We start from the raw sequence: 19,023 nt of genomic DNA, 5'->3' as shown, positions 1-19,023 counted from the left end.
TGTATTATAATTTATAATCCCTCATGTGAAAGGAGTTCAATGAGGTCCTTGAGCCAAAGGAGAGGCTGAATGAGAGTGAAAGCAAATGCAAAAAGGAAAACCAACACAATGCCATGAGCTTGGACAATACTGTTGCCCCTGATATGAACTTTGTCTTTAATAAACTTCTAAACCAAGATCAATAAAAGAGTCTACATTACTGATAAAACCACAGCTTACCCACAAATCAAGTGTTCAAATAAAACACACCTGTATACTACAGAAAGTTAGAGTGAAATTTCAATAGTAAACCCTAACCTTAATTCTTAAATATTTACAAAGACTCTTTTACACCTGACAATTCAAGTCAAGTAAAGAAGGCAACATACAATGGTACATGCTGTGCTAAATGTTATTTAGAATCATATAAAATGGGAAACAAAAAAACAGGAGAAAGAAAGACACATGGAAAGTGCGTAAAATCCACTGAAAATAGCATTTGCTGTGGAGACAGTGAATTGCACTGTGGCATAATTGAGGTCCGTGGAGCCTGGAGCTTCTGCCTCAATAGTGAGTGTGAAATCTGTCCCGGACTCGGTATCGGAGGGTGCAGTCAGTGTGACGCTTCCCCGAGCACTTCCTCCTGCCACAAGGATCAGATAGGGGGGAAAAGACACACTGAAGCCCAGGTCATTCCGGGCTCGGATAGTGTAGTTGCCGCCTGTAGTGTTAGAGGTCACTGTGAAGTTGAGACCGAATGGGACTCCAGGCTGTGCAATGTTCTGCGATTGGGCCTGTGGAGGAACAGACATGGTTAATGTCTCATTTAGTGATTTTTTGTTCCAACCTGTGATGTAAATTTAAGTCATTATTGTTTAATAATTGTTGTAAATTACAGCTATTTGTGTTTGTGTATCCAACATTTTTATGTAGATATTTCTTACTGTAATGGTTATTCTAGATCCTTTATATTGGGTGGGTGACTGTCTCTGGAATCGACTAGTCGACAAGGAGTAATTCAATAGTCCTTTAAGTTGGACCACAAATGCTCCCTCTGGGATTCTGTCTACATTCACCAGGAAGTCTGTCGCTCCCACTGCTTTGATGGTTCCATTAACAACGTTAGATCCTGAAGCTTCAACTAGAAGCACGTCAGTCACTGTGACTGAATCTCCTCCGGTCACAGAGACAAACAAAGTGGCATTCCGACCTGATCAGCAATTACAGAAACACGGTAAAGTATCAGACATAGGCTAGATATATTTTTTGTGACAAACAAGAAAAATTATTTTCAAACTTAAGGTGTTAAGGTTACTTAAGGTTCAAACAAATTAGTGATTGTCCACTGCCAATAGTGTCATTATGTAAGCCAGAGATGGGCAACATTGGCACTGTTGGGCCACTGTCCCGCAGAGTTAAGTTCCAACTCTGATATAAAAAAAATTAAAAAACAGGTAGGTTTGGAACTAACCTCTGCAGGACAGACTGAAGTTGTCCATCTCAGATGTAAGCTCACACAAAAGTCACTTTAAAACCAAACAGTATTCTTTTCTAAAAACTTGGTGAATTTAAGTGAAAAACTTGAACGCAATGCAAAGTCTGCATGAGTAAATGTTTCGCCCTCACACAAAATTCCAGATTGCACAGATTCCAATCTGTGTGAAATTTCTCTGAGCAATGGTAAATGTGACAGCACCTTAAAGCAAAATTATTTCATGAGTTCACACTTACAAATAAGTCAGATAGAATAAATACGCATTTGGCGTGCTGTCCGAGGAGAGGGCTCCGAGCTCGGTATTCGGCCCGAACCCAGAGTACTCCCCCCGTATTCCTGGCTGTGAAAGAACAAGCCAAGAGTGAGGAGTCGGGGTGGTGGAGGGATGCTGAAAACTGTCAAGGTGAGTTGACAGAGTGAATATATATATGCTTCCTCTCATGCTGATATGGTAGACATGGTAATTGTTTGATGACGAGTTGATTGATTGATTATTTGAACGTGCTCCTCCCGAACTTTGTTTATAAAACATCATTTTGTGTGGAATTTTCCAATCCATTTAAAACATATTTTGAATATGAATTATATGATGCATGACGTCCAAGACCCTACAGGGGACAAGTGGTTTGGAGAATGGATGGATGATGTATGATGTTATACCAATAAAAGGCCGGGTGAAACTCTGTGCCCATGAGTCTCCGTGACCTCCCTCAATTATCTCCACAAAGTAAACAAGGACGTCCACAGAACTCTGACCTGTATTCACAATTAAAGGAATTCTGAATTATGGACAGGTATATGTGTTTATTTTGCTTTGACAAACTTTGCTTTGAGTAAAGATTGTTTTCTGTGATAAGTTACAGGATATGAACTTAATTCGTTTTTTAAATGAACATGGCAGGAAATCAACACCAGCAACTTTATGAATATTCTATGTCCAGTATAACGTTTTTACTGAAGCTTTTCTAGAAACTAATTATTGCAAAAGCTATTTTTAAAGTTAAATTGCAGGAGTAAAAAAATCAACATTTGAAACCTTAAAAGCAAGTCATATGCAGAAATGAAAACTTTACCGATGACTTTCAGGGTGTAGGAGCTTGTGGAGCTGATACTAATCTTCCATTCCCCTGTCTGGTTGTCAGAGCGGATTTTTAATCTCTTTAGATTCCCTACAGTCAGGACGTTACCCAGAGGACCATTTGCCTCTGAACCTGATTGAGACACACCTGAAAGTGGCGTTCATGAAATCAGATGTTAATGCATAATAATTATGACATAATCCTAATGTCAAAGCCCTGACATGCAATGGAACCTTAAAGGGGTCATATAATGGTACATGCACTTTTACAAGTTGATTGTACTGAAATGTGTGTTGGCAGTGCCTGAACACAACCATCATAAAATGATAAAAATCCATCTAGTGTTTTTTTTTTTTATATCCTCATATGTTTGACCCTCTCTGAAATCAAGCCGTTTGATTTTGTGACGTCACAAAATCGACGCCCCTCCCACGATTGGTGAGTGACAGCAGCGTTTCAACACAGACCCGCCCTCGCTCGTGAGCAAGCTGTCTGTCATCTGTCAGCGCGCGTCATTGTTGATACCCTCACTGGAGCGCTGTCTATGAGCAGAATGGCGTCTGCGATTGTTCTTCGGTGTAATAAGGAACACAGCAGTCATTTTGATGTTCCTAAATCCCAACCGTTGAGGACGAAGTGGCCGAGTTTTGTTTTTGAAGGGATATGCCCAAAGGATTGACGCGGGGATTCCCTCACGGGGATTCCCCGCGATGTCCATTCTTTCATGTTTGTGCGAATCATTTCACACCAGACAGCTTTCACCAGAAAGCCTCATTATCATTTAAAGACACATGCACTTAAACGGCGTGGTGAAAACAGAGCTGTTTTTGACCAGGTAAAATTAGTGTTTTCTTACAATACTAATGAGAATTTTTAATTAAAGTATATTACAAACTTTTAATTTAAACCCTAAAGAATCATATTAGCTTGTACAAAAATGGCATTATATGACCCCTTTAAATGGATACTCCACCCAAAAATTTAAATTCTCTTATCATTTACTCACACCTAAGTGTTACATGTCTGTGTTTGTTTTTGGACTTCCTTCTGTGTTCATTTCGTTCAGTTTCCCGCCTCTCTTTTTTTCCCATGATCACGTCTTCATTAGTTAATTCTTCTTCTTCCCGTTTTTTGGCAGTTCGCACCAATTTCGCGCAATACCGCCACCTACTGTGAACTCGATCCAGAGACTAACCACTTACACACATCCCATCCTCCCCCGCTTAAAAAAAATCTATGCTTCAGCCAGCGCTCCATGTTCAGCTTCTAAAAAATAAAAATATTCTCTCAAATCCTATTAATTAAACCTGTGTTCTCCAAATATTGAAATAAAGCTTCTCTGTTATCTCGTCATTGTTCGGGGTTTAATAGGTACCTCAAATTAATATCAATCTCCTCTTTTCTCTGAACCTCTTCTAATAACTTTTCTCTGTCATCTTTATACTTTTCACAATACATGATTATGTGTTCTACTGTTTCGTTTTCTCCACACCATTCACATCGTCCTGTCGAATGCTTTGACATTAATTGCATTGTTTTATCAAGTCCTGTATGTCCTATTCTGAGTCTGGATAAAATGTCTTCCTCTCTTCTACTTCCACCTGAGTGCCTACTTTCCCCCACTTTTGGCTGTATTACATACATAAGTCTACCTTTACTTCCTGTTTCCCACTGTTGTTGCCATCTTTGATTTTTTTAATTATAGCTTAATTTTGTCTGCCGTTAATGTTGACCTGGTTGTTCTGTCCTGTGTTTCCTAATCTCATGAGCATTTCTGTAAGTTTGAGTTTATGATTTATAAAATCTGCTGCATAGAGATCCCGTTTCCTCGTTGCTGCAACCAGACACCTAACAGAATGACAGACCAAAAAACAAAGATGGATCTACCAGCAGCAGTGCAATTGCTTTGTCTTGAGCAAGACAAGCTTTCTCTTGAGACTTACACCGCGGCGTTCCTCGACCTGGCGTGCCTTACATCCTTCCCCGATCGTTCGTTGAGTGTTTTTTTTCTACATAAGTCTTAAAATATTACTTTTTTCCCTACCTACACCTCAGGTAGGTCATTACCTTTTCACAGATTTTGTGTGTATACTGTAACTTATGCACAGCCTCTGTCTGTGTATTTATACACCATTAAGTGATGAATGTCAGCGTCACACATACTATGTGACGCAAATAAGGGATTGCATTAATGACACCACATAATTTAACTTCAGACAACATTGATTCATCAACTGTGGCTGTAAATTATCATCATGTTTGTTTTGTGTAGTTTTTGAAGCGTCAACTTTGAGAGACCCATTATATGGAATCATAGAGATGGCCTATATTTTTCTAAAAATCTTTCTTTGTGTTTATCTGAAGAAGGAAAATCACATCTGGGACCGCATGAGTAAATGATGAGAGAATCATGAAACTGATTAAGCACATAGGCTTCTGTAGATGGGCATTCTGTTCATAAATGCACAGGCACACCTGTAGGGCTGTAGAGGGTAAAGACTGGAGAGTCTCCGGTGACATACACAGTCACATTGGACAGAGATGGATCCAACACAAAAGAAAAAAACTCTGCAATGGCTGGACTTCTCTCTATGTAAAGAACAGTCACCTTCAAGAAACACATGTTTTACTGCATTTGAGATTTAAAGAGTTACCCCCAAGGACAGCACAGCACAAATAAAAGTATTCATATTAGGATATGATTGGTGGTATAAAGCAAATTACACTTACATTATAAAATGTATGTCTATATAATAATGATAGAAGTATCGTTAATAAAGGGATCTTGTTGTTGAAGCATACCAGGCCAGCGGCGATTACATCCGTAATGACTGCAGTGGCCTGAGACAGTGTAGAGTTTGTGACCTCTATGGTCTGTCCACCAGAAATATGGGACAGGTCTCTGTACAGCTGTATGTCTGACTGAGACAATAATCTTGATAGTGAGACATTCTGCTGACTACGCGATGAGATGGAGTTTGTCAGCAGGAAAGTGACCTAAAGTGTGGGTAGGAAAAAACAAGTATTAAGACATCTGTAAAATAACTGATCCCAAATGAAGAAACAAATCAAGCAGTTCTGCAGATACTCACTGTTGACTTGGTGATTTGTATCATGGCCTCAACTGCATTTTTTAATTCTGTGTCGTTTACTGAAGCATCAGTGAAAACAAATATGTCTGATGATGGAGGAGCTTGTGTCAGTGTTAACTGTAGATTCATGAAATGATAAAACAGAAAAGACAAGAACACTTTTACTGTGGATACCAAAGAATAAAACGATTATTTCCTCTAGATCTAAATTATCATATTATTTGTGCAAACAAATATTGAATTTGTTTGAGTGTACTGGTTTCATAGTGAACTTTTCTCAGAATGAATGAAGGTTTACACTACTGTCCAAAATACATTGTGAACACGCACGCACGCACGCACGCACGCACGCACGCACGCACGCACGCACGCACGCGCACACACACACACACACACACACACACACACACACACACACACACACACACACACACACACCAGTAGTCCTGAAAGGCACATCCCAGGATTTGAACCATCAGATGCTGAAAGGGAATTGATTCGCTCTTTAAATGTATCTGCACTTTCAGTTTTCATCAGAGGTCCAAAACCTGTGAAAAACACAAACACCTCACTACAGGGCACTACAATACCAAAATGCACAGTGCATTTTAATCAAACTGTGACTGAATTTTAGCATAAGATTGCAACACAAAAAAATGTGGAAAAAAGAAGGGTCTGAATACTTTCTGAATCCAATGTGTATATAGGCCTATCAGATAAACAAGTTAACTAAGTAGATGCTGGTATCTTTGAAGCATCAGCACAGATGGTTTTCTAAAATCTATGGAACAAGATATTTTATCCATATCTACATTTTCATATAAAAACTTGGACCCACTTTATATTAAGTGTCTTTAACTACTATGTACAAACATTTAAATGAATCATTTGATACAATGCACTTATTGTGTACATACATGTTTTTACACTGTAATTAATAAAACTACATCTATAATTACACTGTTGACCCTTCCATTACCCCTTAACCCACCCTTAAACCTACCCATACCACCAAACCTGTCCCTAACCTCGTCCGTATCCCACCTCAAAAGCACCAAAAACGAATACAATAAGTACATAGTACCTAACGATTTCTTTGACGCAAGTACACAGTAGTTAAAGACACCTAATTTAATATGGGATCACAATATATATATAATTTCACATAAATGTTTCATTTTCAGCACAACATGCCTACCCTGGTCATTAAATGGGACTAGAATATATTCTGAAGGTTCCTCTGATGTTCCTCTCCTGCTGTCTATGATACTGAAGGTCACTGTCTTGGCCTCTGTGATGTAATTAGACATACTGCCCGTGGTGTCAAACACAAAAGCCAGGACTGAGATCTGACTCAGGCCCATCAATCTGAGAGAGAGAGAAAGCAGATGAAATGCAATAATTTGCCCAATGTTCATCATCAGTTAACAGTTGTGTAATTTTCAGCCTGTTCCTCATAAAACTATTGCATAGCTTCAGAAAACGTGGACTACAGTGCATAAATATGAACCACTTATGGTAATAGTAGCACAAAAGATGTATTCCTTTTATGTTACCAAAGTACCATAAGTCAATAGTCTCATACCGAAGAAAGGCTACATTGCCTGTTGCTACTCGGATGTCTTCCAGCAGTTGCACAGTAGCATTGATGGCTATTTCAGCGGCACGCTGATGAAGGAAGCCATGACTTGAGCTGATGTCATCCTTGTTGATGCCTCCGATGGGGTCTTCATAACTGGTCATGTCAAGAAGGCCGCCATGGCTACACTTGCCTGAGAGAGAGAGTTAAATTCACTTTTATATAAACCAAGTGTTTCTGAGTGTACAGCTTTTTGGTCTTTTAATTCAAAGCATCTTGAACTCTGCAATAAAGTTCAGACAGTAATTGATGGAGTTAATTTAAGGAACTTGATGGAATATGATGTCTGATGATCTTCCTAAACCCCATTAATGGTGACTGCATACAGTTACCTCGTTTTATCTTTACCATTCTTGAAGTACCTTGACAGTGCATATACTAACATGAAAACTGAGAAAATGTAAAAAGTATAAACATTTACTCAAGCCAGTCAAGTATGAAAAATAGTCTGTAAAAATAGGGCACAAAGTCATGTGTGTCACAGTGGCTGTAATGATGCGCACGGCGAAGGAATAGAGAAAAAGTCATCTTTCTTAAACCAACAATGGAACACTCAGGAGATCACTTGCAGGGTCTAATCATAAACACAACCACAAAACATAGACAATACCGGACAATGAACAGACAGAAATCAGGGTTAAAATACCCAGGGAGAGTAATTAAAATAAGTTAGAATGGGTGAATTAAATCAGTAACTAATTAGGGCACAAAGAGCAGACAAACCCAGAACCAGAAAAAGAGTGAAAACAATACTAAAACAGAGCGTTAATATTAATAAATTTACTGTATTGATTTTTCACAGGTGTTTTACCCATATTTTGAATATTTTACGCATTGCATTGTGTTTTATGTTTAAAGGAAATGTCTGTAAACTGAATGGATAATAACCAGAAAATTACCAGTATCTTTTCAAAATTCTTACAGAAATGTAGTAGATCATACAAACAGTGCTTATCACTAGTGTTACAATTTACAGCTTCATCATATCCAAGGAGATTCAGCTGAAGTAATACATGCTCTAGTTCGGGAACTGTCCGACTTTGGTCTAAAAACCCTGATAAGCACTTAAACCTATGCTAATGTATGAGATGTTAAAATTCCTTACCTGCAGGTTTGGTTGAGAGTAAAAGGCGAAAATATCCTGAAGTTAAGATCTTCTGTTGCAGGACCTCTTGGAGAATGTTGTCACTGCAGTCTTTTCCAACACAGCTTTTGCATGTTTTTGTATTGGGACCTAGACATCCATCCAGAAACATGAGTGTGTGTGTGGGGAATGACACAATATACACTCACCTAAAGGATTATTAGGAACACCTGTTCAATTTCTCATTAATGCAATTATCTAATCAACCAATCACATGACAGTTGCTTCAATGCATTTAGGGGTGTGGTCCTGGTCAAGACAATCTCCTGAACGCCAAACTGAATGTCAGAATGGAAAAGAAAGGTGATTTAAGCTATTTTGAGCGTGGCATGGTTGTTGGTGCCAGACGGGCCGATCTGAATATTTCACAATCTGCTCAGTTACTGGGATTTTCACGCACAACCATTTCTAGGGTTTACAAAGAATGGTGTGAAAAGGGAAAAACATCCAGTATGCGGCAGTCCTGGGGACGAAAATGCCTTGTGGATGCTAGAGGTCAGAGGGGAATGGGCAGACTGATTCAGGCTGATAGAAGAGCAACTTTGACTGAAATAACGTTACAACCGAGGTATGCAGCAAAGCATTTGTGAAGCCACAACACGCACAACCTTGAGGCGGATGGGCTACAACAGCAGAAGACCCCACCGGGTACCACTCATCTCCACTACAAATAGGAAAAAGAGGCTACAATTTGCACGAGCTCATCAAAATTGGACAGTTTAAGACTGGAAAAATGTTGCCTGGTCTGATGAGTCTCGATTTCTGTTGAGACATTCAGATGGTAGAGTCAGAATTTGGTGTAAACAGAATGAGAACATGGATACATCATGCCTTGTTACCACTGTGCAGGCTGGTGGTGGTGGTGTAATGGTGTGGGGGATGTTTCTTGGAACACTTTAGGCCCCTTTGTGCCAATTGGGCATTGTTTAAATGCCACGGCCTACCTGAGCATTGTTTCTGACCATGTCCATCCCTTTATGACCACCATGTACCCATCCTCTGATGGCTACTTCCAGCAGGATAATGCACCATGTCACAAAGCTCGAATCATTTCAAATTGGTTTCTTGAACATGACAATGAGTTCACTGTACTAAAATGGCCCCCACAGTCACCAGATCTCAACCCAATAGAGCATCTTTGGGATGTGGTGGAACGGGAGCTTCATGCCCTGGATGTGCATCCCACAAATCTCCATCAACTGCAAGATGCTATCCTATCAATATGGGCCAACATTTCTAAAGAATGCTTTCAGCACCTTGTTGAATCAATGCCACATAGAATTAAGGCAGTTCTGAAGGCGAAAGGGGATCAAACACAGTATTAGTATGGTGTTCCTAATAATCCTTTAGGTGAGTGTATATATAACTGGTTACATGACATGGGTGGACAAATATAAATGTCATATAATACACCTTACTGGAGAATTAATTTTCAGACGAATACAAAGAAACTACTTCAGGAACAACTATACAGTACAGTACCTGCTATATTGTTGAGAGGAAGTTCAGCTTTGATCAGGGGGCTGAAAGGAGCAGTGCTTCCCAGTTCCACCCAGTTACTGTGACTATAGAAATCCTGCACACAAAAACACATTAATTTTCTTAATTGCAAATTTACATAGGCCTACTCAATGTAATCATATTTTAGCTTATTATATAAACCACAGAACAAAGTACTGTTTTAACAAAACAATACTTTGTATATTTTCCTTCAAATTCCTCAAACACACTAAAAATAGTGAGGAGTTTTGTTGTTTGTTTGTTTGTTGAGTTTAGTTTGTTTGTTCTCACTATTAATTACGACTATTGCCTCAATAAACTCCTAATTACTGCTTATTAATAGTTAGTTAGGTGGTTGTTAAGTTTATTGGGTAGGATTAGGGATGTAGATTATGGTCATGGAGAATTAGGCATTAATATGTGCTTTATAAGTACAAACAAACAGGCAATAATCTAGTAATATGCATGCTAAGCAACTAGTTAATAGTGAGAATTGGACCCTAACCTAAAGTGCCCCCCCCCCCCCATTTAAAAAACTCCATACTTCTAGATTTGCATCTCTATGGACTAGCATACCTGTAAAGTATGACATGCAGCCCCCAGACTGGAGCGAGCAGACAAATATCTGCCCTGTTTCATGCTGACTTTCACTGCAGCAATGCCCTTAGTGATGAGGTCCCGTCCATTTTTGAAATCTTCATTATCAAAATGATGAGCAGTACTGAACTGCTTTCTATCCACAGCTGCATTGCTAATGGAAGTCTGAGAAATAGCCAGACTGAAAGTGGGTATTTTTAATAAGGAGGAATATGAATTTGAGCAGGCTCTCTGGACAGCAGTTACTGTCAGTTTGTTGTTGATCTGGAAGTGAGGGGGAAAAATGTTAGATTAGACCCACACTGTAAAATAAAGTTGCTTCCTTAAACAAGTAAAATAATGTATTTTAAGTACAATCAACTTGGATGTTTAAGTTCAACTTGAATTACATTAAACTGACTTAAAAAAAAATTAGTTGAACCTTGTTTAACATAAAAAGGTTGAAAATTGCTTGCCGACTTTTTGGGACTTTAGCTTATCCAACAGTCCCGTATTTTGGGCCTAATTTATTTGTCCCGTGCGTGACATCCCTTGTTTTTTTTGACTAGCCTACTAAAGTTACGCTGATCTAACCACTGACTGATACAACAGCAGCAGTGCTGATCATGACACTTGAGAATGATCACCGACACCTGTCATCATCCAATCACAGCTTTTTTTAATCATTCTTTTGAGACAAATCATTGTTTGATTTGCGAACATAATCCTCTGCCGTCTGGTCGCTTCCGCTTCAAGCCGGATTCATCTCGCGCAAACGGTAATTCCCTTTCACTGTCCACGTTTTGATTAGGCTACGGCAAATCAATTTTGGCGAATGCAAACAACGTGATTATTGTTCATGAGTCCAACATCCAGCCACGCAAGAAAACATGTAATCTACATGAGGGAATAAATATGCTCAAAAAACATTTCTTAATATTATTAATGTTTAAAACATTTTTTTTCAGGATTCTTTGATGAATATAAAGTTCATAAGAGATTTATCTGAAATAGAAAGCTTTTGTGACATTATAAATGTCTTTACTGTCACTTTTGATTAATGTAATGCATCCTTGCTGAATAAAAGTAGGCAATTACTTTCTTTAGTTTCTTTCCAAAAAAAATTAAATCTTACTAACCCCAAACTTTTGAACTGTAGGCCTAGTGTATAATGTTAAAAAAGCTTTCTATTTTAGATAAATGCTGTTATTTTGAACGATGGTTTGTTTGTAATGTGACATTTTGTTATGTATGACATTAAAATTGTTTTTAGAATTAAATTGTACATAAATAGGTTAAGCAATACAAATGTGTTTATGTCTGATAACCTTTTAAACACATACTTAACTACAGACACTGAAATGATGTACACTGTGTGATACAGTAGGCAAGAGCCGGGACAGTTGAAACACTTTAGATAAATGTTGTTTTCTAAGATAAGGTTATAGATATATTTTTTATTTTATTGTGATCAACAACTCACATATGTATTCTCTTAGTATCATGTGTTTTTCGGTACAAATATAGAATGATTTAAGTAAAATTTGACTTTGAACGGTAGTTGTGCTTTGTTTCAGTCGTCCCGCTCATTGCAACACAGGGGTGGGACGGATGAATCATAACAGTTTAAATGGCAACTATTCATCTAATGCTTGTTTTTGTGAACAATACCTGACAAGTAACTAATGTACACATTGTTACAAACATATTTTGTAATTTATTTTAATTTAAAGGTTCATATTAACCATTTTTGTTCTGTCGCCTAATAAACAATAGGCGATAAGCCTATTGTCACAGTGTCTGGTTTATGTTCCTTGGGTCACCACTAGATGTCCTCCTTCCCCACAGTGTCAATCATACTCTTGAACTACATCCCCCATGATCCTTGTCTTTTCATTGCACTCAGCTGTCCCTTATCACTGATCATTGCACTCAGCCTGTTCCCCATTAGCATTGTCATTTCCCTGTGTATATAACCCTGTCTGTTTTAGTATGTGTCACGGAGGCATGCCGCATCTCGACTCGCACAGTTGTTAGCCGCATTGCTGCCGCCGATTGGACTGGAGTTGTTTGTAGGAAGAGACGGAGTAAGCAGTGGGTATGGATGAATCTGAGCGTGGGTATGGATGAATCTGAGCGTGGGTATGGATGAATCTGAGCGTGGGTATGGATGAATCTGAGCGTGGGTATGAAGAGGAAGGTAGGCCAAAACGCAAGAAAAAGAAATTTAGTAAACAAGATGATGAGGATATGGATATCTCTGAAAGGAAGATGGTATATAAGGTATTTATATCCTTTATAAAGGAGGGAGGTTCTTTTGCTGATTGGAGTCCTATACAGTTAACGAAATGTGTACATAAGGAGATAGGGGAAGTATTGAATGTGAAAAAAATTAGAAATGGATCACTGTTGGTAGAATGTACTGATGAGGAACAACAGAAGAAAGCAGTTAAAATAAGAAAGATGAATGGCCAAGGAGTGAGAGGGGTCATAGCCAGTGACAATGAACTGATTAGAGGAGTTATTACTGGGATCCCAGTTAAAGATTCAATTGATGAGTTGTTGGGAAACATAAAAAATGTGAAAGTAAAAGAAGCGAAATGGTTGAAAATGAAAAAGGATGGTGTGTTGAGCGATAGTCTGTCAATATTGCAAACGTTTGATGAAAAACAACTCCCAGATAAGGTGTATATTGGGTTTATGAGCTATAATGTTAGGGTATACATCCCACCTCCATTGAGATGTTTCAATTGCCAAAGGTATGGGCATGTGGCTGTTGTATGCAAAGGGAAGATTAGGTGTAGTAAGTGTGGAGGAGAACATAAGTACGGTGAATGCGAAGAAGGGGCAACTCAAAAATGTTGCAATTGTGGTGGCGACCATATTGCAGCGTATGGAGGATGTGAGGTGTATAAACGCATGAGAGAAATTCAGAGGATGAAAGCAGAACAAGGAATGTCCTATGCGGAGGCAGTAAAGCAATTCCCTAAACTAGTCCCAGAGGCAAAGAAGGTTAATAGCAAAATGGAAGGAGAGTGTATAGCATGTAAAAAAATTCAAGACACACTGATAGTAAAGAAATTTGACTTTGTGCTTTTCATGGCAGATGTTGTTAATGGAGTTGCTTAAATAAGTAGTAGAACAGATAGGATCAGGATCATAGTTAAATCAGCCAAAAAGTTCTTGAATGTGCAAAGGTTGGAATGGGGGTTTGTTGTAGATTGTCTTAATGATTCAGAAGCTAATGATGTTGAGGAGTCATCTCAAAGTCAGTCATGCTAAGGATAGCCTTAATGGTATTGAATATAATCCAATGGAATGCAAGGAGTTTGATTTCAAATGGGCAAGAGTTCAAAAGGTATGTAGAAGATCTTGAGGTGAAAACAAATGTATTATGTTTTCAAGAATCATGGCTGATCCCAAGGCTAGACTTTGGGATAAAGGGGTATATGTCAGTAAGAAGGGACAGAGACACTGGTAAAGGAGGTGGGGTAGTTACATTCATTCAGAGGGGGCTCCAGTTTAGAGAAGTTAGGAAAGGAGAGGATTTGGAGTATATTATATTTGAAGTATGGTCAAATACTGGTAAAATCTTGATTATTAATTTATATAATCCATGTCGACAATTGGAAATGAGACAGCTTGAAGGAATATGGAAAGATCTGACTGGAAAGGTAATATGGTGCGGGATTTTAATGCACATAGTACACTATGGAGTGATGGGGATGATAGTAATGGGATTGTTGTAGAAGAGTTTATTGAGGAGGAGGGTTTAGTTTGTCTTAATGATGGTTCTACCACTAGGCTAGACGTTTCTAGAGGAACAGAGTCAGCAATTGATTTGACAATAGTTTCTAGGAATATAGCTAAGTGTGGGTGGGAAGTACTTAAGGAGACGACAATTGGGAGTGACAATTACCCCATCAGAGTGCAGGTAGGGGTGGAATTGGAAAAAGACGGGGAAAGGAGAGGCGGGAGATGGATACTAGAAAAAGCTGATTGGGAGAAGTTTAGAGAAGTCAGTGATGAGTGGATGTCAACTATTGAAGGAAGTATGAGTGTTGAAGAGCTATGTGGGGCAATTAGTTCAAGTATAGTGGATGCAGCAGTGGCAACTATTCCAAAGGCAGAGTCCAGGCCTTTAAATAGGATAGTACCTTTGTGGTCAAAAGAGTGTCAGGAGGCAGTAAAAGAAAGGAATAGAACTTTGAGGAACTTGAAGTCGTCACATAATTTTCAATGCTTGATTGAGTATAAGAGAACTCAAGCTTTGGTGAGAAGAACTGTTAAGAAGGCAAAAAAGGAATACTGGTGGAGATTTTGTGACGCTGTGGGTCATACTACTCCTATAGAGAGGATTTGGGGTATGATCAAAAAATGAAAGGAATAGATAGAAGTTATGGGTACTGAAGGGTTAAAATTTAAGAATATGTTTTCAGATATGCTTCCTTACATAACATCACAGTGAAGAATACTGATTTTAGCTTTTAAGGTTAGGTTATAATGGTATCAACAGCTCCTACCAACCCTGTTTTCTCTATTGTGTTTTAAATGAGTCTTTAATGGCTCTAGCCAGTAGCTCCAAGATGCACCCTTTTGTCTTAAATGGCTCTGGGATGGGCCGTGGAACCAGAGTTTCCTGGCCAGTATCAGCATTTGAATAGGTATTGTAACGCAAAGAAGAGGGTCAGATTACCAGCTCTCTCTCTATATATATGTAAAATTACTGAAATTACCAACAAACGGACTCTGTCCTTCTTGAACTGTCTACAAACAACAGATGGCATCTATCAGCTCAAGTAACTCATTGATGGCTGTCTATAGACACCTCTTTTATGAGTTTACACGGGAAGCCACGAGTGCAAGGCGCCACAATGTCTGAGATTACGCAGATCCCCTAGGGGTATTCTCAGACACTGATTTATACGTCAGAAAACAACAAGACTTTGTCCGGCCAGATGTGCTGGCTAATGATCTCATCAAACCAAACACACACACACACATAGGCAAGAGAGCAAAAGTTCAGCGGCAACATGAACTCTCAGTCCTGGTCACACACATGCACACACACACATGCACACACATTTATCCTACCACGCGTGATCAAAATCATTTGGTACAATGTTTAAAATGTATTTTCTTGATGTGTGCATGATCCCTTGTCCCAAATATAGGGCTGGGTATCGTTCAGAATCTTTCGATCCGGTGCCAATTTCGATACCTCAGTTTCGATACCGATTCCTAACGATACTTTTTTCGATACCATAGCCATAATATGTTTTAAAATTAATTTCAACATCAACAAAAATACATTAAACACAAAGCTTTTATTTTCCACCTTAATTGTGAATCAAAACAGTTATCAAAATAAAAAAAATTCTGGTAAAACTGCTCACTCAGTAAGGCCATAATAGCCTACGTTTTCTTTTGAAAATTATATATTTTATTATATATATACATGGGCGTAGGTTTAGGGGGGGACGCTAGGTACTAGTCCCAATCAATATTTTGAGATGACAAATTTGTCCCCACCAATATTTAGCAAAGCTCCTTTGAACTGCTATTTGGATCTTTGCGCTGCTATTTGGATCGATTCCAACGGCCAAAACAACGACAGTACAAGAAACGCCGTAATTTGATTGGCGGCGGTGTATCTGACAGGCTACACGCGCGGGCCGGGACTACTTTTGTGCTTGTACTGGCAGCGAGCGGGTGGTGTGTGTGTGTCTGTGTGTGTGTGTGTGTGTGTGTGTGTGTGCGCGCGCGTGTCGACGACGCCGACGGTAAGTTACCAGGGCTGTCTCTCTGCCACATACAAAGGCCAGAGTAAAACATTTTAATATTCCGTTTTTTGCCACTTTTTGTACTTTGTAGATAGATCAGCTATGCCACCCAAGAAGAAGAAAGGGGACATACGAAGCTTTTTTCATAAAGCAGAGTGTAAGTAGTCAAAATAACTAGCCACACAAATAAACTAGCAGTAGTAGTGACTGACCAGGCTTTCAAATGCAGATTCTACTGTGGAAAATAGTATTGGTGATAGTATGTGTTACCCAGGATGTTGTTACAGTTAAACCTAGCAGCAGCAATCTTTCAACTAAGGTTAAGAGTATTGATTAGGCTGTGCAGCACAGCACTGATAGACTCATAGAAGTCGCGCTATCATGATAGAATGCGACGTTAGCAAGTCACTGAATGTTAATTAGCTGACCTTAACTTAGTATCTTGCAGTCAACATAAACAGTGGATCTGAGACATTTTTCGTTTCTACATTCTATTTATGTAATGTATGTAATGTATTTGTGAGTGAGTGTAGCCTAAGAATTTAATATTTAAGAATAGAATATATCAATAGAATTTGATATAGAATAGTATATACAATTTTAGTATTAATGGAATACTGTAATCATGGATAATAATAATAATAATAATAATAATAATAGATAAAAATAATGGATTTGTTGTGTTGAATGCATACTATGATATGTGTGTATTTTATTCATTTGTTCATTATTTAATTACATACAGAAAACTCAGACATCTTGTGAAGATGTCACAGAGCATGTTGAGGAAGAAGTAGCTGGACCTATACAGTTATACTAGCTCTTTAGGGACAGTATACAGGATGGTGTATTGGGGTCAGGATACAATATAACGAGATGAAGTAGATTCACTTCTGTATTGTGATATTCTGTATTGCCAACAGTCTGAAATCGCCATTAAAGCACTGGTATCTTACAACAAAATAATTCCAGGGGGAAGGGGAGGGGGGATGTCCCCACCAAAGCTGAGGCCAAACCTACGCCCTTGTATATATATATATAATAAATATAAAAATCGTATATTTTTCTCTCCGTTTTGGCCTTCCGTCCACACTAAAAACCATTATGTGACGCATATTGTAGGCCTACCATTATACCAGTGTTGTGCCTGTTTTGTGCTATTAACCTTTACACTGTTGCTAACTATACGTTATTAAAATATTCTACATTGCACACTCTTCATATCAGAGTCCTGCAAAGATGACAGAATTTAGGCTACTCACATGCTGTCCTGCGGCAATACATGAGAGCAGTTGCGTAACATGGTGACTGCGTGCGACCTGGACCGCATCAGTGAATGGCGAGATATTTTACTAAATAAAATTATCCTGTCAGAAGAATTGCGCGATAACTTAAATATTTATTTTTCCATCTGAATCATATCAGTGATCTTTTGTGGGGTTTTACGCATGCGCTGTAAGGTGAATTTGACGTTTCTCAAAAGTTTCTCATCCACACTGAAACGTCCGAAAACGCTAGTGTGGACGGAGAGCGTTTATAAACGAAAACGCCATTTTCAAATGTATCCGGATTAATGTAGACGTCGCCAAACATTAATAAAATGACTGCCTGTCTGTCAGTCAGTCAGTCATCAGGGCAGAGAAACCACCATTGTGGCTGCTTGTCTAGTAGTCGAAGAGGAAGTGTAACGTCAACAGCACCGTGACCGCTTTCGGCTCATATCGCAGCAAACGCTGTCTGCGTTAAGTTTTAAAAAAAATGTTACCACACTTGAGACCAACCGTGACTTTCTGTGACTTCAACAAAACTGCAACAGTTTGATCCGTCCGCACCTCTCCGTGTGTGTGTGGGTCGGAGCTCCGCTCTTTGTCAATAAACAGAGAGGACAGATAAGCTTGCGTGCTCAGATGCTTTTGGAACCGAAATTTGGCACCGAAAAATAAAGAATTTTTCGATACTCATAGGATCGAAATATTTTTTTCGATACCATAAAAGTATCGACGTTCGGTACCCAGCCCTACCCAAATATTATGCCTATATAACTTTATTGGTTTGTAATCAATGTGATGTGACTATAATCGTGTATTTGTGTGTAATTATGTCACAGCAGTGCCATTCATGGTATCGTCTTGTTCCAGATATCCCAACGGTCTCGAATGTTTAACGCAACATATCAGAGGATGCATTGTTTTATTAATACCAGTGATATTAATGTTACGAACGAATCTATCGTTCCAATTTCTAAGAGGAAGGGGGGTATAGATCTCGAAACGTCAGGAGTTGTGCCCGATTCGTTGTTAAAGACGGTTGGCCCACGTCCGTGAGAGGGCGTGAGTTTTGGCCCCTTCAAAATATCATGCTTCCCTTCTCTCACTCTCTTATCCTCGCTTCTCGCTCTTCGCTCACCTCTTCTCCCATCGATCCCGCTGACCTCCTCCTCCTCCACGTGCAGCGCTGCTCCAGATGAACGGGCCTTGCCTTGGCCTCTGGGACACATGGCCCACACCATGAAAAAGCCTGCCGTTCTTTGCAACTAAGCTCATCCGTGCCTTTCCCCTCAAAAAGGGAAATGATCTAACTTTCTCGTGAGCCTTTAAACTTCGCGGCACCTGAAGACACCGCAGAAACAGGATCGGCATCGTCACGCTGCCCTGCCTCAGCCTCACGCCGAACAGAGAACAAATGTGCAAGTAAAACATTATTCTGATAAAACTGCTTTCCAGGTTGTCTCGTGAA

General features: G+C 39.1%; 1 protein-coding gene across 3 annotated transcripts in view; it reads right to left on the bottom strand.

The window, feature by feature from the left end:
• Nucleotides 1–110: 110 nt before the first annotated feature.
• Nucleotides 111–19,023, bottom strand: part of vwa10.1 (von Willebrand factor A domain containing 10, tandem duplicate 1) — a 43,296-nt gene continuing 24,383 nt past the window's right edge. For all 3 annotated transcript variants that reach the window (XM_081360460.1, XM_081360459.1, XM_081360461.1), the window contains exons 4-16: nucleotides 10,505–10,789; nucleotides 9,911–10,004; nucleotides 8,390–8,518; nucleotides 7,231–7,417; nucleotides 6,844–7,013; nucleotides 6,084–6,193; nucleotides 5,646–5,762; nucleotides 5,356–5,550; nucleotides 5,029–5,161; nucleotides 2,548–2,700; nucleotides 2,135–2,230; nucleotides 924–1,189; nucleotides 111–773 (exon numbers count right to left, since the gene is read on the bottom strand). In XM_081360460.1, coding sequence (XP_081216586.1) covers nucleotides 402–773; nucleotides 924–1,189; nucleotides 2,135–2,230; nucleotides 2,548–2,700; nucleotides 5,029–5,161; nucleotides 5,356–5,550; nucleotides 5,646–5,762; nucleotides 6,084–6,193; nucleotides 6,844–7,013; nucleotides 7,231–7,417; nucleotides 8,390–8,518; nucleotides 9,911–10,004; nucleotides 10,505–10,789 — 2,307 coding nt within the window. In that variant the 3' untranslated portion in view covers nucleotides 111–401. The remainder of the gene's footprint in view (nucleotides 774–923; nucleotides 1,190–2,134; nucleotides 2,231–2,547; nucleotides 2,701–5,028; nucleotides 5,162–5,355; nucleotides 5,551–5,645; nucleotides 5,763–6,083; nucleotides 6,194–6,843; nucleotides 7,014–7,230; nucleotides 7,418–8,389; nucleotides 8,519–9,910; nucleotides 10,005–10,504; nucleotides 10,790–19,023) is intronic.

The sequence above is a fragment of the Scardinius erythrophthalmus genome (assembly GCF_964197995.2).
Source record: "Scardinius erythrophthalmus genome assembly, chromosome: 3".
NCBI lineage: Eukaryota > Metazoa > Chordata > Actinopteri > Cypriniformes > Leuciscidae > Scardinius > Scardinius erythrophthalmus.
The sequence above is the reverse complement of the archived record's forward strand: the minus strand, read 5'-3'. Positions and strand labels throughout refer to the sequence as shown.